At 43.5% G+C, this 25,398-nt stretch overlaps 2 protein-coding genes across 4 annotated transcripts in view; one reads left to right on the forward strand and one right to left on the reverse strand.

Moving 5' to 3' along the window:
* The window catches only part of mcph1 (microcephalin 1), a 433,479-nt gene that overhangs the window by 192,493 nt on the left and 215,588 nt on the right, over nt 1-25,398 (forward strand). The gene's annotated exons all lie outside the window — the stretch shown is intronic.
* angpt2a (angiopoietin 2a) overlaps nt 1-25,398 on the reverse strand; it is a 112,792-nt gene that overhangs the window by 14,940 nt on the left and 72,454 nt on the right. Inside the window, exons 6-7 of the mRNA XM_070884911.1 lie at nt 19,685-19,786; nt 12,204-12,370 (exon numbers count right to left, since the gene is read on the reverse strand). Of these exons, the coding sequence (XP_070741012.1) occupies nt 12,204-12,370; nt 19,685-19,786 (269 nt within the window). The remainder of the gene's footprint in view (nt 1-12,203; nt 12,371-19,684; nt 19,787-25,398) is intronic.

Consider the following 25,398-nt stretch of genomic DNA (forward strand, 5'->3'; position numbering starts at 1 on the left):
CTGAGCAGGACCCTGGATAACTGGGTCTGCAAGGAGCCGTCCGTTACGCATTTCAAGCTTTGCTTGATGGTTTGGACTGCCTGTACCGCTTAGCCTTTGGATGCGGGCTTAAATGGGGCAGACCTAACATGCTTAATGCCATTGCGGGTCATGAACTCGTTGAATTCCGAGCCGGTGAAACATGGTCCATTGTCACTGACAAGCATGTCAGGCAAACCATGGGTGGCGAACATGGCCCTAAGGCTTTCAATGGTGGCAGTGGACATACATGATATTATTATGCATTCAATCCATTTTGAGTAAGCATCTACTGCTACTAGAAACATCTTCCCTAGAAAGGGGCCAGCAAAATCTACGTGGACCCTGGACCACAGCTTGGAGGGCCATGACCACAGGCTCGGGGGAGCCTCCCTGGGTGCGTTGCTCAACTGTGAGCAAGTGTTGCATTGATGTACGCATGACTCCAATTCAGAGTCAATGCCGGGCCACGTGCAACCTGGCGATAGTCTTCATCATGACTATGCCTGGGTGGGTACTGTGTAGGTCGCATATGAATATTTCCCTGCCTCTTTTGGGCAAGATCACGCGATTCCTCCATTGGAGACAATCTGATTGGGTGGACAATTCATCCTTGCGTCGGTGAAATGGCTTGATTTCATTTGCATTTCCCCGGGAACCACCGACCAGCTCCCATTAAGGATGTAGCTTTTTACTAGTGATAGCACGGGGTCTTGGCTAGTCCAGGTCCTGATCTGGCGAGCCATGATGGGTAACCCCTCTCTCTCGAAAGCATCCATTACCAGAAGCAAGTCTGCGGGTTGCGCTATTTCCATCCTGGTTATGGGCAATGACAGCAGACTGAGAGCGTCAGTACAGTTCTCATTGCCTGATCTGTGGCGGATTACATAGTCATAAGCAGACAATGTTTGTGCCCATCGCTGGATGCGGGACGAAGCATTGGTGTTGATACATTTGCTTTCTGAGAGCAGTGAGGTGAGCGGTTTGTGGTTGGTTTCGAATTCGAACCGGAGGCCAAATAGATATTGGTGCAATTTCTTAACCCCGTATACACAAGCCAATGCTTCTTTCTCAAACATACTGTAGGCTCTTTCAGCTTTGGATAAACTCCTGGACGCATATGCCACCGGTTGAAGCTTGCTGCAACACACAACCGACCTAGTACGACGACATGCTAATACTAAACGTTTACATGGGTCATACAATACAAGTAGCTTGTTAGACTATAGTAGATTTCTGGCCTTATTAAAAGCTGTCTCTTGCGATTTACCCCAAACCCAGTCGTCACCCTTGCGTAGCAATAGATGCAAAAGCTCCAGCAGTGTGCTCAACCCCGGTAGAAAGTTACCAAAATAGTTGAGGAGTCCCAGGAACGAACGCAGCTCCGTCACATTCTGTGGTCTGGGTACGTTCTTTATGGCCTCCGTCTTGGAGTCCGTGGGTCTAATGCCATCCGCCGCAATCTTCCTCCCCAGAAATTCGACCTCTGGCGCCAGGAAAACACACTTGGAGCATTTCAGCCTGAGTCCCACTCTGTCCAGTCGCTTTAGAACCTCTTCCAGGTTGTGCAAGTGTTCGGTGGTGTTACGACCAGTGATCAATATGTCGTCTTGGAACACCACGGTGCATGGAACCGATTTCAGCAGACTCTCCATGTTCCTCTGGAAGATAGCCGCAGCCGAGCGAATCCCAAAGGGACATCTGTGGTACACGAACAGTCCTTCGTGCGTGTTGATGCACGTCAACTTCTTTGACGGTTCAGCCAGCTCCTGTGTCATGTAAGCAGAGGTTAGGTCTAGCTTAGTGAATTACTTTCCCCCTGCTAGCGTTGCGAATAAGTCCTCCGCTTTGGGTAGTAGGTACTGGTCCTGTAACGAGACTCGGTTGATCATCACCATTTAATCCCTGCAGATTCTGACCATCCCATTGCTCTTTAGTACCGGCACGATTTGGACTGGCCCACTTGTTGAACTCGACTGGCAATATGATTCCCTCCAGTTGAAGTCTGTCCAGCTCGATTTCGACTTTCTCTCGCATCATATATGGGACTGCTGGGACCTTGTGATGAATGGGCCGTGCCCCAGGGACAAGATGGATCTGCACTTTGGTGCCTGTGAAGTTGCCGATGCCTGGCTCAAATAACGCCGGGAATTTGTTTAGCGCACGGGGCGTCATCCACCGAAGACAGCGCTTTGATGTCGTCCCAGTTCCACCGGATCTTGCCGAGCCAGCTCCTGCTGAAAAGCATTGGGCCATTGCCTGGTACAATCCATAGTGGTAAGTCATGCACCATTCCGTCATATGATACTTTCACTGCCGCACTGCCGATAACAGGTATGAGATCTTTGGTGTAAGTGCGCAGCGTAGTGTGAATCGGGCTCAGTTTTGGCCTCTGTGTCTTGTTACTCCACAGTTTCTCAAAAGCCTTCTGGTTCATAATTGATTGACTCGCCCCCCATGTCCAATTCCATGGAGACTGGAATGCCGTTAAGTGTAACTTTTAACATTATCGGAGGGCTTTTGGTGGTGAAGGTGTGTACACCATACACCTCCTCTTCATCATCAGGTTGTGTTGCCTCTCCTCATTCAGCGAGATCCACGCTGGATCGGTCATTCTCTGCCACGTGGTGAGTCCGAGGTCGCTTGCACATTCACTGGAGGCGCCCCATTGTTCCACAGCCCTTGCACACATAGTGCTTGAATCGACATTGATGGGCTCTGTGACTGCCCCCGCAGCGTCAGCATGGTGTTAATGGATTCTCATTAGCACTTCCCAGTGGCCTCTGAGTCACCCTAGGCCTGGCCTCTGCGGTCGTGTGGGCCCTACCATGTACAGTTCTGCCTGCTGAAGGCATTATTTTATGCACAGTACTTGCCGGTGAGCCTCGATTCTGTGAAGATATGTGTTTCATGTTGTCGCTCGTGGATGTGAAGGCCTGGGCTATCGTGATGGCCTTGTTCAGATCTAAGGATTCGGCACACAGTAGTTTGCGGAGGATGGCCTCGTGGTCAATTCCGAGCATGAAGAAGTCCCGCAATATTTCCCCCAAAGATCCTGCAAATTCACACTGTCCCGCAAGGTCGGTAACAAAACTCGCTACATTCTGGCCCTCGGAGCGATGGTACGTGTAAAAGCGATACCTGGTCATTAAGATGTGCTCCTTTGGCTGGAGGGGTTTCAGAGCCAGCGCACACAGCTCTGTGTAAGTCTTGTCCGTTGGTTTGTCTGGGACCAGTAAATTTTTGAGGAGATCATATACCGATGACCCACATGCGGTGAAGAGAATCATCCTGCGCTTGGTCTCCGTCCCGGCCGTGTCCAGCTTGTTTGCCACGAAGTACTGGTCGAGACGCTCAACAAAGGTTTCCCAATCATCACCCTCAACAAATCTCTTAAGAATATCAATGGCAGCCATTTCCGCGTGAAAGTTCGTGATCTGTAACTCGTCACCAGTTATTAAGTTCAGAATAACTCCACGAGGCTGTGTCGTAAGCTCAAACCATTGTGACCTTAGTCTCTTTAATATAATTCAAGTGAGGCAGCAGCGTGGTGGGCTGCCTTTTATATCTGCTTGCTCCAGGGTACACAGGTGATCCAGAGGTCTCCCACAGGTATGCCCCCGAGTGGCAAGTCTGACACACAGGTTAGGTTCACATACATAATGGTTTTCGCCACAAAATCAGCACAAACCAAGAATCAAACCCGGATGTTTGACGTTCTGAAGGCTTACGTACTCACTACCTTAACCAGCTGAGCAATTGGAGGAGTCAAAGTACCGTGGATTTAACAATTTTTCAACAAGTTGGGCGTCGTGAGAGAGAAATTTCTTCAAACTCAAATTCCGATCTCCAAACTTGGAGCTTTTGTTTAAACTGGGTTTTGCAAGGAAGTTTCAAGTCTTTGGTGTGATTATGTGGATGGACAAATGCAACATAAAGTCTGAACTAACCTGAAGTTATAGTTCAAATCTGAATCTGAATCAGTCACAGTAATAGGTTTTTGACTCCACAGTTAGTGTGTTATTTGCAGAAAGCTTTTTGTATCGGTGTACTCAAATAAGTTTGTTTATATAAAAAATCTTTTAGTTCACTAGAGCTAAGATTGCATTATACTGCATTTGAATACAAAGAAAACCAAGTGTAGACATTGGTAAGGCAGAGTAAATAACTGTTTACAGCTTTTCCACAATCCGTTTATGATTTTAAAATGGCAGCAGTCATGTTTTCAGCAAAACGATGGACCAAGTAGAACTTGCATTTCAAAAAAAAACTGAAGACTTGCTATATAGTTTAATTTTGTCATCTTATTTATAAATCAATATGTTTGTTTGCAATTTAAAAGATCGACCTTGAACAAAGTCCATTAAAAGTAAGGTGATTTTTGTTTGGCCAGCCGTGGTTCAGTGGGTCGCACACTCGCCTTTGAGAAGGTTGTGGGTTTAAGTCCACTCCAGGGACTTGAGCACAAAAATCTAGGCTGACACTCCAGTGCCGTGCTGAGGGAGTGCTACGCTGCCGTCTTTCGGATGAGACTTGGAACCAAAGTCCCGTCCGCCCTGTTAGGTGGATGTAAAAGATCCCGTGGCACTATTTCAAAGCAGAGCAAGGGATTTAACTCTGGTGTCCTGCCAATATTTATCCTTCAATCAGCATCACTAAAAACAGATTATCTGGTGATTATCACATTGCTATTTATTGGAGCTTGCTGTGTGGAAATTGGCTGCCGCATTTCCTACAGTACAACAGGGACAATACTTCAAAAAGAGTACTTAATTGGCTGTAAAGTGCATTGGGATATCCTGAGGTTGTGAAAGGCGCGACATAAATGCAAATCTTTCTTTTATTAGAACTCTGTTCTCTGCTATAATTGAAGTCTTCCATTTCGGTATGCTCAATTTGCTAGAGTTAAAGCTACTGATCTAATGATATGAAACCTTCATTTATTAAGCAGGGCTTAAAATCTGTTACATCTCTAACTTGTTCCAATTCTGACAAAGAATCATCGACCTGAAACGTTAACTCTGTTTCTCTCTCCACAGATGTTGCATGACCTGCTGAATATTTCCAGCATTTTCTGTTTTTATTTCAGATTTCCAGTATCCGCAGTATTTTGTTTTTGTATTAATGTTGTTTTTAATGCTCATTGACACATATGGCAGTCAGTGGCTCCAATCTCTAGCTATTTTCTATTGAAAGTACTGAAATAGTTTGGTGAAAAGTCTCCAAGTAAGGGCAAAGGGTAGCAACTGATCAAAGACGAAGTCATAATTTTAAACATATTTTAAGCATTACTGTTTCTGCATCATGGTAAGGCTAGGCTTTTGTTTAGTTATAAGTTATCCATAAGTGATCAGTGTTAGCCTTCTTGCAAACTGGTCCTCTTGTTTAAATCCTTAATGTTTCCTTGAATAAAATAATTAAGTTCATGAGGAAGTATCATTTTACTTATGATTACTTGAGTTTACATTAACGTCTAACCACTATGACCTACTTTGCAGAAGTTGCAGTTTGATATTATAGATATTGTGGTACATTATTGAATCATTCCAAAGACTGTAGTGCTGAAGGTACATAATTGTTTCCAGATGCAAAAATATTTAGCTTGGATGTGAGACAACTTTGCAGTTCTTTCCAGTGGTGCTTCAACTTCCTTGGGTTAGAAATATAACACTTAGATGTATTAGACAGTATACCCTGAAGATTCTTTAGCAAGTTATAAGGTGCATTTTCTGATGGGGAGGGACAAAGCAATTAAACTGTTTAGCGTAGGTTTGTGTTGTTTGCAGTGACACTCCCCCTGCTTACATGCAAAGAAGGAAATAGCTTTTGTTTGTTGGGAAAGCAGTTTGAAATATCAGTGATGAAATATATACTTGCATTAAAAGTTTTTTTAGTTCATTGATGTAGTGTTTTCAGAAATAAGAGCCCTATTTCTCCCCCTACATGTCATGCTTTCAGGCAACCATGCCTTCAGCCATCTCGGCTCTAAGCTCTGGAATTTCCTCGTGAAATGGCTCCGCCTCTTATTTCTGTCTCCTCCTTTGAGATCTTCCGAAAAACCTATCTCTTTGGCCAAATTTTTAATTACCCCTCCTAATATTTCCTCTTTTGGCTTAATGTCAATTTTTGCCGAATTACAATCGTGTGAAGTGCATTGGGACATTTTTCTACGTTAACCGCGCTATATAAGTCTTAGTTGTTGTTCCTCCAGAAGGGTGTGACCGTTATTCTGTATTTTCCAATTGTATACTGGGTGGGGCAGTGAATCATGGCTTTCTTCTCCCAGTGTCAGCTGATTATTGGACCTATTCCAGGTCCCCCACCCCCCCCCGCAACCCAAAATCTCAGATACTGGGCCAACCTCCTACCAGTGCCTCATGATTGTAACCATTGTTGCTGTAATCAGCCAAGGAAAAGTATTGTTTACTATCGTACCATCAAGTAATGTGAAATCATGGATGCTACTTGGGGGCAGAGTAGGTGAGTTGTGTCTAATCTGCGATTAGAAGTGCTTCCCTGGTGTAATACAGGTGAGCTGCTTTGAAATTGGGTAAGAGAGTAGAAGGAGCTTTTTTCCACATCAAAAGCATGTTCTTTAAGCCCAACCTGAACAATGCATCCCCTACTACACTAATGTGACATATCATTTCCAAAACATGCCATTTTGTTAACCTATGCCCTTGTTGTGCTAACCAGCTGTCTTGAGTGCAAAAATGTAATTAATATAATTGAGTGGAAAATGGAACTGTGTATTGCGGATTGTTTCAACTTGTTCTCATTTATTAGGCACTAATTAGAAATCACATAACACTTGTATATTCATTAGACTATTGAAATTTAACATGTTGTTCAGTTTTAAGTAAAGAGAGATTTGCATTTATATTGCGCCTTTCACGATTTCAGGACGTCCCAAAGCGCTGTATCGCGAATGAAGTACTTTTTGAAATGTCGTCAGAGCTGTAATGTAGGAAACATGAAATGTAACCAAATTTTGCACAGCGAGGTCCCACGAACAGCATGAAAATAAATTACCAGATTATCTGTTTTAGGTGTTGGCTGATGGAACATAATGGCCAGGGCACTGGAAGAACTCCACTGCTCTTTAAAAAAATGCTGTGGGATTTTTTTTCAGTCCACCTCAGACAGGGCCTCAGTTCAAAGTCTCATCCGAAAGATAGCATCTCCAACAGTGCAGCACTTCCTCAGTCCTGCACTGTACTGCCAGTCTAGGTTCAGTGTCAAGTCTTTAGAATGGGGCTTGAAGCCACGATCTTCTGACTCCGGCAAGAATCTGCTACTGAGCCAAGGCTGATGCCTTGTATTGAATGAAAGAAGCCCTCACCCTAGTGTTCTTTCGCTCTCTGGCCTACCTCCGAACTGTAGCCACACCCAATCCCAATCAGTTTCTGATCCTCGGGGTTTGATACCAGCATAAAGCTGGTTTACAGCACTAATTGTGCTTATACTCTATTTGACAATTGTATACTGGTTAGGGTAGTGCTTCCCCAGTGCTGCCTGACTGCTCCACCCCATACTGTTGGACCACCTCTCTCAATGCTATCACTTCATGTGGCCCCACTCCAGTTGTTAATACTCCAGGGTTTCCCCCTCCCTCAGTGCTCCAGACCATGTCCATCTCCTCCCCGAATGCTCAGAGAACCGGAATCCCCTTGTAATGCTTCCACAGGGTCCCCTCTCCCATTATTCCCAAATGCCTGTTCCTGAAATCGTACAACTTTCCAAACTCATCAATGCCAGCTGAGGAGACCCTGTGAGGTATCAAGGTACAACTCCCAGCATGCATCTGTGCCTGCAACTGCCAGAATTTTATGATCATTGTTCTCAATACTGACTGTTAAAAGAGTTATAGTTTACAAAGCCTGTCCCTGTCTTTACTCCTCTATATCGATGCAGATGAAAATACACAGAAATACTATTTTTCAGAGCGGTGAAAGAAGCTGGAATTACTGGATTTTTTTTGTAGAAAATATCAAAAACAAAGTAGAGCATGAAATCTTCACTTTTTTTTTTAAAGAGGTAACTTTGAAGCTAAAATTGATTCATACATGGGTCTGGAGTTTCCACTAGGTTGTGCTGGTAATTCTTGAATTGTGCTGGTGCTTTAATTAAAGGGGGGGTTTAGGGTTATGAGGAACAGACAGTAAAGTGGAGTTAAAGTCAAGATCAGATCAACCATGATCTTATTGAATGGCAGAGCAGGCTCGAGGGGCAGTATGGCCTACTCATGCTCCTATTTCTTATTCGCCCAAAATTGGACAAGCTAGCGCTAAAGATAAAGAAGTTTCAAGCTCAAATTGCACCCACCGCTAATCAAGTTTTTTCTTTGTGCCAATTAAAAAACCATTGTGCTGGAAACCGGCCCACCAATAAAACTGGCCATACCCCCAGATCAAATTAAATCACCATGGCAAGTTTCCGCTAATTGCAAGGATTTATGGCCCTTTGAGGTGGCTCTTAAAATTAAGCTGTATTTTTTTAGGCACAAGGATACTAATAGATACCTTTTTAAAAGCTCGTAATTTTTTTTGATTTACTAAGAAATTAACTACTGTGCACCAATGTAACTGGTAAATGGTTCTGTATAGTTTTTTAAAGTAATTTTCCATTACTTAAATCAGATTACTCACAGGTGGTCAACTAGACACTGATTAAAATGTTTATTTTTTTGTGACAAGCCCATTTTCAGCTCAATTGATCAAACTTCAATAGATCAGGGAATATTTTATAATGGAAAAAGATTTTTAGATTCCTTTTTAAAATATTGCTGGTCAGATTTTACATTTGGTAATAAAATAAATCTGAGCGGAAAGGTGAGCAAAACGTTCACTTTGCAAAACTAGTGTAATTTTGAGCGCAATTTGTGCCTAGATCACTGTGCCCAAAGCAAAAAGTCTTGGCCGTGATTTCTACTGGCTGATCTCCTTCAACTATAATTGACAAGTACAGTAAGAAAACATGAGTGGGGAATGATCTCGGTAGGAATGACTTGGAGAGCGTCGTTTTGTTTTGTAGCCTCTGGTAAATGGATCTTTTTATGCATGTATCAGAATTGAAAAACAAGCAGGAAAGCAAAAAGCTACATAAAGCAGCATGCTCTTGAGGAACTACAGCACTATTCAAGTTTGGAGGCTTTCCAAATAAAAGTCCTGAAATTAAATTTGTTTTTTTTAAGCAGAACCTTTGGTAACACTAAGTACTATTTCAGAAAGCATTTCCTTGTTAATGGAGATGTACAGCACTGCCCCACTTCTACTGTATACCTGGCTCACTCTTGAAATGCTATGAGATGTACTTGTGTAGGAAGGGACTTTTGCCTCTGCTGACCTTGTGCTTTCCAGATCAATATTGAGATCTAAATTCACAGAGCTTCATATATACTTAGTTTCAGTAAAATATTTGGAACTCATTTCTGATCTATATTTGCCTGTAATTTTACTATTTTCAAATAGTATTTTTTTTTGCTTTAAGTGCTTGGAACTATTGCTATAATAATGGAGTGATTTGGAATCTGGAGAAACTAAAATCATAAGCAAAATATTTTGTTACCAATAGGTAACAATTTTAGGTGTTTTGAAAGGGCAGGATTGTGTGCCTACTGATAAATTATTTCAGTTCAACAGATTGGGGAGAACCCAAGGGCCATGCGTGTAAACTGCGCAAAAGTAGGAATAAGCTAGGTGTTGGGTAAGTCGTCTTTTCCCAGAGAGCAGTTAGACTCTGGAAGATGTTGCCAGCTAGTGTTGGTGGTTGCTGACTCTCTATGCCTTCAAGAGGGAGCTGGACTGGTTCTTGGCCGGGGCAGAGATTGCATCATATACAATGTAAGTATAGAAGGATTAACAGATAATGAATGCTTGGTCAATGTGATCTCTTGGACTGGCTTTGATCACCTGAAGGGGTCAGAGAGGAATTATCCAGAATTTCCTTCCCCTTATTAGCCCAGTGTTTTTTTTGCTTCTCTCAGGCGATTACATGGTGTGGTGTGGCGGGGAGAGAATGTCTCGCCATGATGCTCCAGCCATCACGACTGTGGTGTCGGCTTGATAGACCAGCTGGTATTTTCCTGCCTGTCATTTTTGTATGTTTTGTTTGTACAGGTTGAACCTCCCTTATCCGGAACCCTTGGGACCTGGCCTATTCAGAATTGGGGATATTTCCGGATAAGGGTAGGTCACGTGTTTTCAGTGTGTGTGTATGCGCCGATTGGCTGGAACGACTGTCGGTCATTAAACAAACATTAAGTACTGTCGAATGAGAATCTCACTATACCACTGACCTCTGCTCCTGACACTGCTGGAGTATTCAGGTTAGCCTGGTGTCACAGGATTGGAATATTCTTGCAAGCATCCACACCAGTGTGGGTGCATCTTCATCACCCACTGGGAGGACAGAGGTGCAAAATGCAGGACTGAAAAGTCATTTGGGTGACCAGTCAGATTTTTTAAGGTGTGATTCAGCCCCCCCTCAATAGAGGAGCCAATACCTCTGGCCGCGATTTTGCCTACCAAGGCGGGCTCGGTGCGGTCAAGGTAGGTAGTGGGCTGCAACCCCGCTGTTGTCTCTATGCCAGCTTCTCCCATGAATTTCCCATTGCGGGTTGCATGCCTGGGGGCTGTGGGTGAGGGTGTGGGGTTGGGGTCGATGAGGGAGGACAGCCGGCACTGATTTGACGTTGCAGCAGTTGCGGGGGGGTGGGGGGGGGGGGTGCGAAGGAGGAAGGAGGTAAGGAGGTCGTCGACCCGAGCGGGCCCGAAGGTGTCGGCTCCGAAGTTGGGTCAGTTTATTTTACATTATATCTTTTGAGGATTTTGGCTAAATTTATTGTGGGTCTGTAAGTGTAAATGGCCACACTTTTTTTTTTAATTGATATTTTTCGAGGATTTTGACCAGCCATGTTGTGTGCATGCGCCACATTGCTGCCGGGAATGGTTCCAAACGAGGGGTGGTGCCGAATAAGGGAGTCCCGGATAAGGGAGATTCAACCTGCAGGACATGTCCTTTTTATTCACTCTGTTTAACATGTAGAAAAGTTCTGTGGCATTGATTAATAACACTTGTTTCTGATCTAAGACTAATGCTGATTATATGCAAGGTGCATCATCTCAAAACCCATGAAGTTTGAAAAGCCCATGTTTATTTTTTTAAATCCTTCATTTTTCATTAATTTAAATACAATTTAGATACAAGTAAAGAAACACATTGCTTGGCTGTGATTCTAACTATAGCACCAGTAAATCTTGATCTCTTGGATTGTTCTATTTAATTCACATCTGTTTGTACCATGGCCTTGGTACAATCATCTTCAGTAACTTTGCGAGCGATGGAACTTCCTTACAATTACACTTGCATATAACTAGAGTTTCATGGGATTAAAAATGGTCTCTAATCAGAAGATTGTAGTGCTTTCGGACATTTTGATTCAATATGTGTATGTATACACTTGCAAAGTATGGAATATACAAAACAATAAATAACGAATGAAAAACAATTTGGTGACACCACTGAACAGTGGCCAAAGAGCCAATAGATAATGAACTTAATTCTCAAGGCACGGAAGCAGGATTTTGTGAACCCGAGTTTAGTTCGGTAAATCGGTATTATGTACATCATTCCATGTCCAGATTTTTCTTCCTTTCTTTCCCTCTCTTCCCCTAACATTTCCCCCTTTCCTCTTCATGAAACATTTTTTCTGTTTTATAATGCATCTATTACCTGTCATAATTTTTACAATTCAAACACTGAGTTAAGATTGGGAAAATGAACCAATGTCAATAACGAATAACTTAAGATTAATAACTTAATTTCTGAAAGAATACGTAAACTAACAAAATAACTTATTTAAAGGAGAAAAAATTCAAATAAAATCTGCAACTAATTAGTTTTTCTGTTCTACCTTGCTTTCCTATCCAGAGCAGATTTCCAATTTGGAGCTATGGATTCACAATATTCAAATGTTGCATTTAACCTTATAGGTATCTATTCCACTAATTAAATTAGTTAGAACTGTTTCTTATTGCAAGTTCCACACTTTTGCAGACAAGACAAATCCACAGGATATGCACATTATAAATATTGAAACGTACATTTTAATTGGTGCATAAAAGTATGTTGGTCTCAATGTTGTAAAATATATTTGATAGAAAATAACTTTTTGAAATACCAACCTGTACTTCTTTGCTTCACTATCCAAATAGAATTGGTTGTATCGTGAAAAGGCCTCATTCGCTTCCCAGTCTCTCATTTGGATGCGAAGGACATAGTTCTTCTGATTGGTTAGTTGATGAACATATTCATTTCCCAACCAATATTCTCCAGCAGGATCACCAAATCCCTGTCAAGAAATTAATTTTTCTTAGTACAGTACATTTTTGAGCATTAACAACAAATGAACGTTTAACATTTTGAGTGTTATTTGGGGACTTCAGAAGCAGAATGAAACTGTAAAAGTGAGCCACACTTTTTTTGCCTTTGTCCCTATCCATTAAAGTAATAGGGCCCAGTTGTTAACAGTGCCGTGCATATGTAAAATATGTTATATTTCATTGTATTTGAATATTATGTTCAATTGTGGGTTTTACGCTAGCACCGTTTTTATATTTGTTGATATTTTCCCTTAGTTTTATTTGGGATTTTTTTCTCCCAACAGTCTTTCTGCCATGCATCTTTTCCCAGCTGTGAAGGCAAAGAGACAGTGGCCTCGAAGAAAGCTACCCACAGAGATTTTGTGGCAAAAACTTTAGGTTCCTCGATGTTAAATTAAATGTAGCGCTCTCAATAGGGGAATCCCCAGGGTAGAGCAGCAGTGATGTCATCAAACTGTCTAAGCAGCCACTCACATTGAAGAATTCTCACAGATAGCAAACCAGGAATTAAAAAGAATTGATTATCAATTTACTTAAAAAAAAACATGTTAAAAAGAGCAAAATAAAGATTGGGATGTACACATGTAGCTAAGGTAGAAGCTGAAATATCATAAATTTTAAAAAATACCTGTATATATTATTAATTATTGAAAAATATAGTAATTTTCTATCATAATGAAGCAATTTGACATTCCATAAATATAAAATTTGTTTTTCAGAGCCAGAACAGTTGTTTAGCAGTCAATACACTGTTAGAACCTCAGTTAGACCTATTGCTACAAGGCTTACATTTTCAAATGGTGTTTAACAGTGATATTGCAGTAGAAAAGCTGAAGCTTTCATCAGTTTCAGAGGGTAATGACCAAGAACGCTAACAATTCACTGTCATTACCACCACAAAATTTATGTGAAAATTATGGCTGTTATCAGCGGGAAGAAGATGAACAATGTTCCAGTTTCCTTCCTTCTCCACCTATGGCATGTAGCCTATATAAGCCAGCTAAGTCTGATAGCACAATTGAGATAGAATCTCACTGTGTGGAAGGATCTGTGTCCTGTCATTGTAGAGCACAGTCTGTTGGAGCACCAAATCGGACAACCGTAACACTCTTTGTCTATTTGATTATCATGAGTTCCCCAAAGTAAACGCACAGCCTAGAAATGTTAGTAAGCCTTTCAGAGCAGCAAAGTCTCCAGTTTGATTTGTAATTTGTGCTATGTTAGTAGGTCTTGGCTGAGGATACTGCAGTTGACTTACTTTTCCTGGAATAAGAAGCAGAAAAATTCCTGCTTTTGATTGCTATCCAGTGACCTCTGTTGGATAATGCACATCTGGTGAAGACAGAATTTGGTCTCATTGTGATGGCTGACAATCTTATAGCCTGACCCTATTTCATCACACACATAACAAAATGCTATTTGAATGAGGTGTGAGAGGACGGCTGTAGCACTGCACTCCAGGGCAAGTAATCACAAATGAACGGCAATTATTCGCCAAGCGATCCGGCATGAATTGAGGCCATTTAGTTATTGGTGCGCATAGATACCAGGACATTCGGCTGACTCTGAAACACACGTGCAGAGGACTCGGGCACTTTTCAATACAAATTCTTAGAGAAATAAAGTGCTAATTGAAGCCATAAAGGTAAATGAAATGCTTCAATCATCCCTATATTTGCTTAGAATTCTCCTATAATGCAATTCCTTTTGAAATTATTCTTCGAAAGTTATTAATCATTAGAGCTGGCAACATTTGAGATCCGTTATTTTGAATTAATTTATTAGTTACAATCTTTCAGATTTTTGTCTGTGGCCGACTATCTCCAAAAATGTTAACTGCAATTAGTTGACAGCCCAACTTGCTAGTGATTCCATGTCACCTTTCCCTCTGTCCCCTGTTCTGAGCTCCAATCGCTCGACTGCCCAGAGTCAAAATCTGTCACCCTTTCCCTGCCTTCTGCTCCCGGCAAGTTGCAATCTCAATTTGCTGACCTGCTCTCACCCCCACACCTTCCCAATCTCAGTCTCCCCACCCACCTCATACCTTGGTGTCCCAACACCCCCCCCCCCCTCCAGCACCATGACTACGTGAGTCCCAATCTCCTGTTCTGCAGTCACCCTCTTACAGACCCACATAATGCTCTTCTCTGTTCCACTCACCTTCCTGTCACTCCTAAGTGAGTGCTGGCTCTCTGTGCCTACATTATGGAGCGCAGGACACAATCTATGATTCTAAGAGAGGATCTGATTCAGGCATTCAAAATTATTAAAGGCATGAATATTATGCAAGTAGAGGGCATGTTTGAGGTGATGGGATCTGGAGCTCACCTGATTGCTCATGTGGGGTTAAAGAAGAATCTTTGGCAGGGGGATCCTGAATTGGCTACAGCTCTCTTAGTGTCTTTCCCAGGAGGAGTGTGTGTGTGTTGGAAGGGGGTGGGGGAATGGCTGGTTCACAAAGATGACACCACCTCAAGGATGGAGCTGAGTACATATGGGACTGATGTCCTCTTCTCGGACTCAATTTTACCCAAAAGCCATTTTTTGGTGTATTGTAGGAGTTACGCCCATTTTTCTAGGCCAGAATACTCAAAATATTTGTGCCAAGTTTCCCCGCTGTATTTTTCAAATTTGGCGGCGCACAGCCTGTCAAGTCGCCTCGGGGGGTGGAGCCTGCTGTCTGCGCCGAAAAATCGATGCCGCATCTTCCGCGCATGCGCAGTACAGCTCCTGGTCTGCATTGGCCATTTTTAAAGAGCCAGTTGTGTCTGTGAGAATGTTGAGTGCTGTGTGAGAACTGTAATTATCATTGGAAAAATCAGAGCTGAAATACAAGATGCAACGCGGTGGAAAGACCAAGAATTTCTTACAGGATGAAGTGGTGGCACTGGTTACTGTGATTGAGGGCAGATGGCACGAGCTGGACACCAGCAGGGGCCACATAAAAGTTCCACCAAAAGAAATGAAGAAACGCTGGAACCAACTTGCAGAAGATTACTGTGCAATGGTGACCACCCCGAGGTCTGGAGGCCAGTGCAAAAAGAAATGGCAGGACCTTGGTCAAGTAGTTAGTGTAAGTAATATTTTCATTTTTCAATGGAATTACAAATGTGACCAGCCGTATATGTCCCACCCAGCTGAAAGATACCCTTTCTAAAAAGTTGTATTTTCATCTTTGCAGAGGAAGGTAGCACATAACAAAAGGGAAAGAATTCAAACAGGAGGCAAATCTGCAGGCACTGACACTCTTGGAAGCGAGGTTGCTGCTTTGATGGGTCCTGCCTGGAGAAAAGCAACCACCACTGCACAAGCTGGGCCCACACTCGAGGGAGAGGGTAGGTCCTACAAATTCCACAGTCTGACTTTGCTAAATATTAAGTACTGCGTGGGCTAGCCATGCTTCGGTTCATGGGGATGTCTCTGTCAGCTATGCCTCAGTTGATGCAATGTGCTATCATTCATTGTGGTCCTTCAAATCAGCACAGCCTGTGCTGTGTGAGCCTACTCATGCCACCCATCCTGCCCCCTTCTCTGCTGCTAACCATTTGTCTGCTGTGTTATATTTTGCAGAACTTGAGGCCAACCCTGATGATGCAGAAGAAGATTCAGATGCAGACTAGCCTGAAGAGGAGAACACCTTCCAGACCAAGAGCATGGGGGGGAGGGGATGGATGAAGCCCCATCTTTTGTACTCACTATAGAGGAGATGCAGGTGTCGCCCATTGAGTTGCTTAGCCCCTTCCCTTAAAGTGGTTTGAGTGCTGGTGGGACATTGCATGGTTTCCCACCGTCCGAGACTGGGATTCCAATGGTGTGCAGAGAGGCACACCCAGGGACCCCACCTTCCAAGGCTGCAGGTCCCAGTGGTGGGTGCAGCAATGCACACCCAAGGTCCCACCGTCCCAGGCTACGGGTCCTAGTGGGGTGCAACGAGGCACATCCAGGGCCCCACCATCCGAGGCTGCGGGTCCCACTGGAATGCTGCGAGGCACACCCGTGGTGAGGAGGGGAAGGAGAGCTCGACCACGCTCTCCTGAGTTGCAGGATCTAACAGATGTGGTTCAGATGATGGCAATGTGTGCGGAGAGCATTGACCTTATGCAATCACTCCTGGACGCCGTCAGTTGGGTGGCTGATGAGGTATCACGAGAAGTGGAAATGATGCCGGGGACCATGAGTGAGGGAATATCTCAGTCAGCTGGAACTATATCAGTGAACATGAGGGAGGGAATGTCACAAGTAGTTGAAACACTCTTTGAAAATGAGGGAGAGAATGTTGCAGGTAATTGAGACACTTTTGCTCAACTTGAGGGAGAGAATGTTGGAGGTCGTTGAGACACTGTCAGTGCGCATGAGGGAGGGCATGTTGGAGTTAGCCGCTGCAATAAGGGAACACGCCCAGATCCCACACCCATTGCCAGAATCAACTGACACTCCCCCACTCCTACTCCAATCGCCAGACCAACCTCTGAAGAGCCCCAGGCCGGGCTGTCTACATTGCCGCCTGCCCTCTTCCCCCTCAACAGGTATGCATTACCCACGATGTTAGAAAGAATAAGCTTGGTACCAATCCCAAACACACTGCACCACCGCCTGCGGGCAGGGGTGGTGGAGTCACCAAGACCAAGCACGACAGATGATCTTAGAATAAAGTGAACGAGAGATGGGCGCATCCTTTCTTTGCTGCTCTTGTTGTTATTGTTACTGTTGTAACTGTTCTCAAATTAAAAGTTTTTTGTAAGTTATGTAAATTTACAAGTTTAAAGTTTGTAAGTGATCTTAGAATTTGTAAGTGATCTTAGAATTTGTAAGTGATCTTAAAGTTTGTAAGTTATCTTAACTGAAAACTTTAAAGTTTGATACAAGAATATTTTTATTAAAGTTGTTAAGTACAAATGTTTGTGAAACTTTTCAATAAAATATATTTTAAATTATAACTGAATCATTTCCATTAGTTGTTCCATTATTAACACAACTTTTGAAGTAAACAAGAATCATTTCCATCATTTGTTCCATTAACACAACACATTGCGGAACATGTCCAAACAGTAAACATGGAATAGTTGCCGCTGATCCTTCAGGCAGCAAAGCGTTCACGGATGAGCTGCTGGCGCAAGACTCGAGCAATCGTTACAGGGGCACGACGGCCCGCCCTCCTCCACCATTGTGCTCCGGGTTCAGGTAGTTGCATGACTTCCTCGTCCTCCTCCTCCTTGTCATCTGCACCTTCCTCATCATTATCATCAGCCACTCTCACCGCAGGTGGGTCTTCTACTACCAGCTGCTGCTGCGTTATGATGGCTAAGTTATGCAGCATGCAGCACACAACAGTGAACTGAATGATAATCCCAGGTGAGTATAGCAAGTAGCTTCCGGAATGGTCCAGGCATCGGAAACACTGTTTCAAGATGCCAATGGTTCTCTCTATGATGCTGCGCTTCGCAATGTATGACATATTGTATTCCCGGTCAGCTTCCATCCGGGTTACGTGTAGGGGCATCATGAGCCAGGTGGCAAGACCGTACCCTTTGTCTCCCAGTAGCCAGCTCTGCCCTTCTGGCTGCTGCTGAAACATGGCAGATAAAGTGTTCTCGCGTAGGATGAACGCATCATAGGTGCTGCCAGGGTATCTTGCATCAACTGATATGATGCAATGCATGTCATCATACATGAGCTGTACTTTAATGGAGTGGAAGCCTTTTCTATTCCTGTACTACTCTGCATCCTCGACAGGTGCTTGCAAGGCGATGTAGGTACAATCAATGTAGCCCTGTACCTTTGGGAAGCCAGAAATCCTGGAGAAGCCCACAGCCCTGTCACGCATTGCCTGAGCGGTCATGGGGAACTTTGTCATCATTCCTCCGGGCATATAGTGCAGCAGTCACCTGCCGAATGCATTGCATGTGTTGCATGTTGAGAAATGGTGCACACATCCCCAGTTGTAGCTTGGAAGGATCCGGATGCATAGAATGAAAGTGCAGCTGTAACCTTCACTTCAATTAACAAAGCAGTCCTCTTGACACTTCTAGATTGAGGTCTGCTTTCACCAACTCACAGATCTCAGTTATAACTTATTTGCAGAAACGCAGCCTTCTGACGCAGTCTGCATCACTCAGGTGCAGGAATGAATGCCTGTCTCAATATACCCGACATGGGTAAGGCTTGCTGCCCAGCACCCTACGGGCTCTGAGGTTCCTCATGCGATGACGTTGAATCACTTGTCTCCTCCGTAGCACCATGATGCAGAAGACTCGCATTGTCAGTATTGCCCCCATGCTTAAATTTTTCCCTTGCAAGAAGCTCAAAACGGCAGACAGGCGGGACAGGTTCTTTGTTCTCTCTCCCCAAGGTCTGTATGGACCACACGCAGGTCTGAGCAAGCGCAGTGATCAGGAACCAACCCCCCCCCCCCCCCCACAACCTCTCGGGCTCACTTGATAGTGCAGTCTTGCGCCACCGCCCCCTCCCCACACCTTGTTTTGCCGCCGAACCCTTCGAGCGCGGGGCTGATTCTGCCGCCCGGCGCTCCGACCCTCCAGCCCTGTTTGCAGACATTTGGTGGTGGCGTGTGAATTTAAAGAAAATGAAAACTACAGAATTCCATCAAACTTTCATCTACTCTATTGTAAGGTAAAACATTTTAATCTTAATGATGCATATTTAAAATGTTCTTGACTCCCTCCAAAACTTCGAAGAAAAACAATGGCGTCTTTCTGCGCCGAATTTTCAATGTGTGCTGCTTTCTCTTAATTCACCAGAAAGTTTTTCGAGAGTGGCCAGATAAGCCAAGCTAGGAGAAATTTGGGGGGGCAAACTTCGAAAAAGGATAAAAACTGGACTGGTGCAGACATGAGGTAACTATGATGTCAAAAAAAAACGAACCTAAAAAAATCGTAACTAACTCAGTTATGCTGGTGCAGATTCCTTGCGGAAATTTGAATTTAAAAACCTACATCAAAAAAAGTGGCGTGCGCCAAAAAAACGGCGCAAATCACCGAGCAAAATTGAACCCAGATCCTGGATACATATACACATAACAAAGCTTTCTCCATAATAATCTCGGAAAAGACAAATCTCTTCCCACATTGGCCATTATCGTGGCCCGTCTGAGTGAAACTTCCAGATTATTGCCAAGTTTTGTCCTGTAGCTTCACTCCCACAAAGGACGAGGTTTGGCCATCTGTTATTGATTTTTATCAGGCCAAATTTGAATCCAGCTCCTCAAAGCTAGAATGGTATATTGCACTAGCCAGTCCTCCAAGATTACTTTGAAAAGTTCTTACTGTTTTGTATTCTTTCCACGTGCGCTTAAAATCCGTTTTGCCATCTTGACGACGTTGTACTATTGTCCATCCTCCTCCATTGGATTCCATATCGCAAAATGCCTATTGTAACGTAATAACAAATATATCACACCTGACTTCGTACAGTTCTTAACTTCTTAGACATTTACAATTTAGCATCCATTGGTGGTGTCACTCGGCTTTTTAGGAAACTGATGCCAAAATGCTATCGGAAATTCATGTTTGAGCAAAAATGTGCTGTAATGCATTTCTTATCTGATGCTCCAATTGCATTCAGCACTGGTTGCAGACCTGTGATGGCCTGTGCTTCCCCAGTTTTACGTAGCTTAGACACAATCAAAATTTGGAAGAACAAAAATCTGTCATTAGACTGTTGGGCACTTTAAGAGAAACCTACCATCAGTTCTGCTAAAATCCTAATTGTAACACTGATGTGCACATTTCTATTTAAATTAAATCTAACATTAAACGCACATGTAATAAGGGCTCATTTATGAAAGGAGCTTGCCTTTACCACTGTTCAAATATAGAATCATAGAATGATATAGCACAGATACAGCCATTTGGCTCATCATGCCTGTGCCACTCTTCATCCCACCCCTCTGCCCTTTCCCCATAGCCCTGCAATGTTTTCCCCTTGAAATATTCATCCAATTCCCCTTTGAAAATTATTATTGAATCTGCTTCCACCGCCCTTTCAAGCAGTTCATTCCAGATCATCATAATTCACTGCATGTAAACATTTTATCTCATCTCCTCTGGTTCTTTTGCCAATTATCTGAAATTTGTGCCTTCTGGTTACTGACCCTTCTGCCACTGGAAACAGTTTCTTCTAATCGACTCTATCAAAACACTTCATGATTTTGAACATCTTTAAATCTCCCCATAACCTCTAAGGAGAACAACCGCAGTTCTCTCATCTCCCTGCGTAACTGAAATTGATAAATTAAACAATATAAAATTTAACCAGAAACTTGAGCACAAAGATCTAGGCTGACACTCCAGTACAGTACTGAGGGAACATTGCATTGTTGGAGGTGCCATCTTTCAGAAAAGACTTTAAAAGCAAGGCTTCATCTGCTCTCTTGTGGACATTAACGATCCCATGGCACTATTTCGAAGAAGAGCAGGGGATTTATCCACGGTTTCCAGGCTAATATTTATCCCTCAATCAATATCACTAAAAACAGATCATTTAGTCATTATCACATTGCTGTTTGAGGGAACTTAGCTGCTGTGTTTCCTACATTACAACAGTGACTACACTTCAAAAGTACTTCATTGGTTGCAAAAGCACTTAGGGACGTCCTGAGGCCATGAAAGGCGCTATATAAATGCAAGTCTTTTTTTCTTTCTAAAATGTTGTTTGTGTTAACATGAAAAGCTTCTCCACATGGACCTAATCAGCAAAGCAGCTCGAGAGGCTGGCTAATGTTCACATTTCCATCTTATATTATGATACTCACTTTGATGAATTAGAACTTTTAAGCCAATTTGTCAAAGCTTAATGTTAAAATTCAACACTGAAGGCAGTGCCGAGAAGAGCACCCTATATCAAGGGTCTGATTATGAGGATAGGTTTGAGTACAACAAGGAGACACTGGTTCCTACTCGAAAAGGGTACATTTTGGAAAGATATCAGGAAATTCTTCTTACTAAAGAGATGAACATTTGGAATAAGCATCCAAATAAAGTAGTGGAACAAAAACATCCAAATCATTTAAGAAACAGTTAGATGTTGCAATAGGGTGCAGTTAGCATCTCTGGCTAGATGAATCAAGATGGGCCGAATGGCCTTCCTGATCTATAATTATTTTGTGATCTTGTGAAAATGTACTGTCTTGATGACCCACCGTTAATCGAGTAAAAATTGTTCAGACATCTCAGCTGAACATTTTAGACAGATGTTTGTTCTGTTAAACCATAGTTTGTGTCTTTCCAATAGGATTACTTTACTCTTTGATAATTATCAACCTAATTCCTGATGTTCTGGAAAGTGTTTCTGAGCATTTGGAATCACATCATGTCAACATTGTCCTTGGCAGCAGAACAAAGCATGTGATTTGGTACCTACTTGTTTAAGAATACTCTTTGAATATTGAAATTAACTGTCTGCCATTTTTAGCCACTCAGCTCCCACTACCCAGTTCTAGTTTCATTTTGACAGTTTAGTGAAGTATTGCAGTGTTTTGTCTAATAATAAAACAGTCTTAATAGATAAATAATCCATGTGAGGATCTGAAAACTAAAAGATAATGCCTCCAAACGAACCACAAGTTGTTTGTCAATGACATAACTTAATAGAATAGAGTGAACCATTAGAGCTCATCATTTGAATTAAGAGATTTTTAGAATTGTGTTGCACTCCTTGACTAAGTTCAAGTAGAACGTTTATTATGTGCCACAATGGAGGGGACCTCGCTGGTGCAAATTGAAAATTAATGAATAATTATAGAATTCCCAGCGACGCTCCCCTCCATTACTGCCTGTGCTGGTAAGATCAGCCAGCACTTAGTCAATTGATATTTCAACCTAAAGGCCTGGATATTAACAGGGACGGGTTACATAGGCGGTGGAGTGGGGAATGAAGTTTTGGACGGGAAATCAAGAACCCTGCATGCTGTGGAGTTTTAACTTCCGTCATTGACTGGTTTCCCCACTCGGACGTCAACCTAATTGATGGGCTTGGCTTCCAGTCGGGCAGGGAGGATTCTGAAGCAGGCTGCAGGACAAGGTCGGTCACAACCCCGGGGCGGGCAGGTGGGGTGTGCAGGTTCCAATCAGGGGAGGGTCCGATACCCGACCTCCACAGCTTTTATATGGGGTGCATCTGCTGGTGGGGGCGGGGGCTGGGGAGAAGCTCTTTCTGGCCCATAAGCTCCCCGAAGCTCTCCTCACCTCATTTCAGCTGTCGGGTTTCCTGAGGCCTAGAAAACCCAGCCGCCCACTGTAAACTCAGAGGCTGCCAGCCCTATTCAAATATTTAAATTGCCAACCCTCCTCCTGGAAGCATGTTGGCTGCCCGCTCTTTGTCCCGCCTGCGTAAAACCTGAAAGCGGGCAAATTAGAGGCAGGGTTCAGATTTTTTTAAATTTTAACATCTGACCCGAACCCAACCCGCCCCAAAGTTCCTCCTTGGACTCGCTTATTGCTTTAATTACTGCACCCAAAGAACCAGCAAAGATGTTTCTGGGTGCCAAAGACGACTTTGAATGCTCCAGAGAGCTGCAGAACTCTGGGGCAAAAAACCTTTTAACAGATTTTTGGATTAGAGTTGGGAGACACCAACTTGCTATTTATTTATTTCTCTCTGGCATTGGAGACCCCAGGGTTCCTGAGCACTTTCAAGAAGACATTTATGGCACAGGCCAGAAGGCAAACAACTTTTTGTAACTGATGGAAACCCATTTAAACTGAATAGGACTGAAAGTACTGTACCTGTAAGCTGGAACTGTTTCGAGGGGAGTTTTGGAGAGAGCAGACTTAGAAACAGCCTGAGCTTTCACACTACTAATGGCGGAAATAAATATTGCAAACGTTACCCGCTAGTGATTACAGCTAGCATCCTTCTCATGCCTCTCAATAACCTGGTCATACCCCACAGTTTGGGAGCCTCTGGTTTAGTTCCCCCTTTCTTGTTCTGACATTATACTCTTAAACTGGAGTAGTTTCATTCTGATTAACAGTTTTACATATTCCAAAATTTGAGCGTAACCACGTTAATCTGTTTGAGTTCCTGTTCACTTTGGAAGGTCCTGGGATTAAATGATTTAAATGATTAAATCATTTTTGCAAGATCATTTAAGAACAAATGGGTTTTAGTCACTAAACCTAAAAGGCACCTTGTTGAATATGCACTTAATTATTGTGAAAACAGTGCTTAAAATGTAGATGTTAACATGTCCATTTAAAATTTAAGACATCTTGGTCATTTTTATTAGTTTCAACAGATTATTTGAAATGCTTTCTGATAGCCCAAATGATAAATTCACCATATGTTGTAAAACTGAGCTTCAACAGCTCAGGAGGATTCCAGACTCGAGTTTTGGGCTTTGCAGAGTTGGCCAATCTCACTTGGAGGAATGATGGGAGTGTGACACTCCGATTGTTCTCCAGAGAACAATCCGGACAGTGAGCATGCCTAGGTGCTGAGTCAGGACAACGTGATTATTCCCCTCTCCCATGGTTGAGCTGCCAGACTCTTAACACTGATATAAATTTGAGGGCTCAACTCCAATTCCACAGCTCCTTGCGTGCACAGATCTCACAGCGAGTGAGTCGTTTTATATTGAATTCTAACTTCAGCATTGTGTTCCAGAATCTTTTACAGCCAACTGTAGTCATAGGCTTTCTTCAAGTCAACAAAGCATATTACCACATCTCACTGGACTGTCTCTGTTGCCATTGGAGCCCAAAGAATTGGTCTGTAGTTAACTTGTGTGGATGGAATTCTACGTGTTTGTTAGTGTGCACCCAGCTAAAGGTTTTTCTATCACTTAGGTATTTTTTAATTACTAAAGATTTGATATCATTACACTCCATCGTGTAGTCTCAGTAAGTTTGTGATTTGCTTCCCAAGCCAATTCTCCCTTCTGTCATTGTAGTAGGCTTTTGATATCCTGAACGTGTCTCATTTTGGGTTTAGTTTTAATTGTCATTCGCATTTGTTTTGTTTGACTGGACTTTGTACCATTAAAGCTGTAACACATATTTGTACTTCTTTCAGACAAATAATACAGGTGCAGCGTCCAAAATCCGGAATGTTCCGGACTCCGGACCGCTCGGCGGCAGGGTCATTCGGAATCCATAAAATGTTGCGGAATCCGGACTCGCTGACCCTGCCGATTTCGGGGCCCCGCCACTGTCCGACCTCGGGCCCCACCTTGCCGCCGCTGCCTTTGCTCCGCCGCCGCTCGCCTCGACCCGCTAGCCACCGCTGCCCTTACCTCGGGGCCTCCTCACCGGCCCGCCCCAACACCACCTCTGCAGTGGGACCCCGCCGGCCCGAACACTTCCTTGGCGGCAGGGCCCGCCCGAACAGCTCCATCTCGCCAGGGCCCTGCCCGGACACCTTCTCCTCGGCAGTGCCCTGCCCGAACAGCTCCACCTCGACGGGGCCGGCGGCCCGAATAGCTCCATCATGATGGGGCCCGCCAGAACACTTCCTTGGAGGCAGGGCCCGCCCAAACAGCTCCACCTCAACGGGGGCAGCTCCTCGGCGGCGACCCCCCCCTTTCTGACGTGCCGAAGTCTGGAAATACCCAAACCTGGGCTCGGGTGTTTCCGGTGACTTCAGAAAGACGTGTTGCAAAGTCCGGAAAAACGTGGAATCCAGAACGGCCTCGGTCCCGACGGTTCCGGATTCTGGTCGCTGCACCTGTACTTTGTCTCCTCTCTCAAGCTTGCGCATCATGCACTCCTCTCTCCAGTACACAGCACGCCAATATTCTGATTCAATAAATAAAACAATATACACACCCATTTGAGGTTAGTTTGTCTACTATCATGTTAATTATATTGCCAGCACTGAATCAGCAGAAGAGCAGAGTGCAGAAATAAAATAAGAGCTGCTACAGTACCCCCACCAGCAGTCCTTGTGTTATTATCCTGCAGCACATCACTCTTCAGGGTCGAAATTTCTTTCACTTCTGTCCAATCAAAACAATTCAATGCAGTCCTCACAGAATGATGGT

This window comes from Pristiophorus japonicus, chromosome 7, assembly GCF_044704955.1.
Source record: "Pristiophorus japonicus isolate sPriJap1 chromosome 7, sPriJap1.hap1, whole genome shotgun sequence".
Classification (NCBI taxonomy): domain Eukaryota; kingdom Metazoa; phylum Chordata; class Chondrichthyes; family Pristiophoridae; genus Pristiophorus; species Pristiophorus japonicus.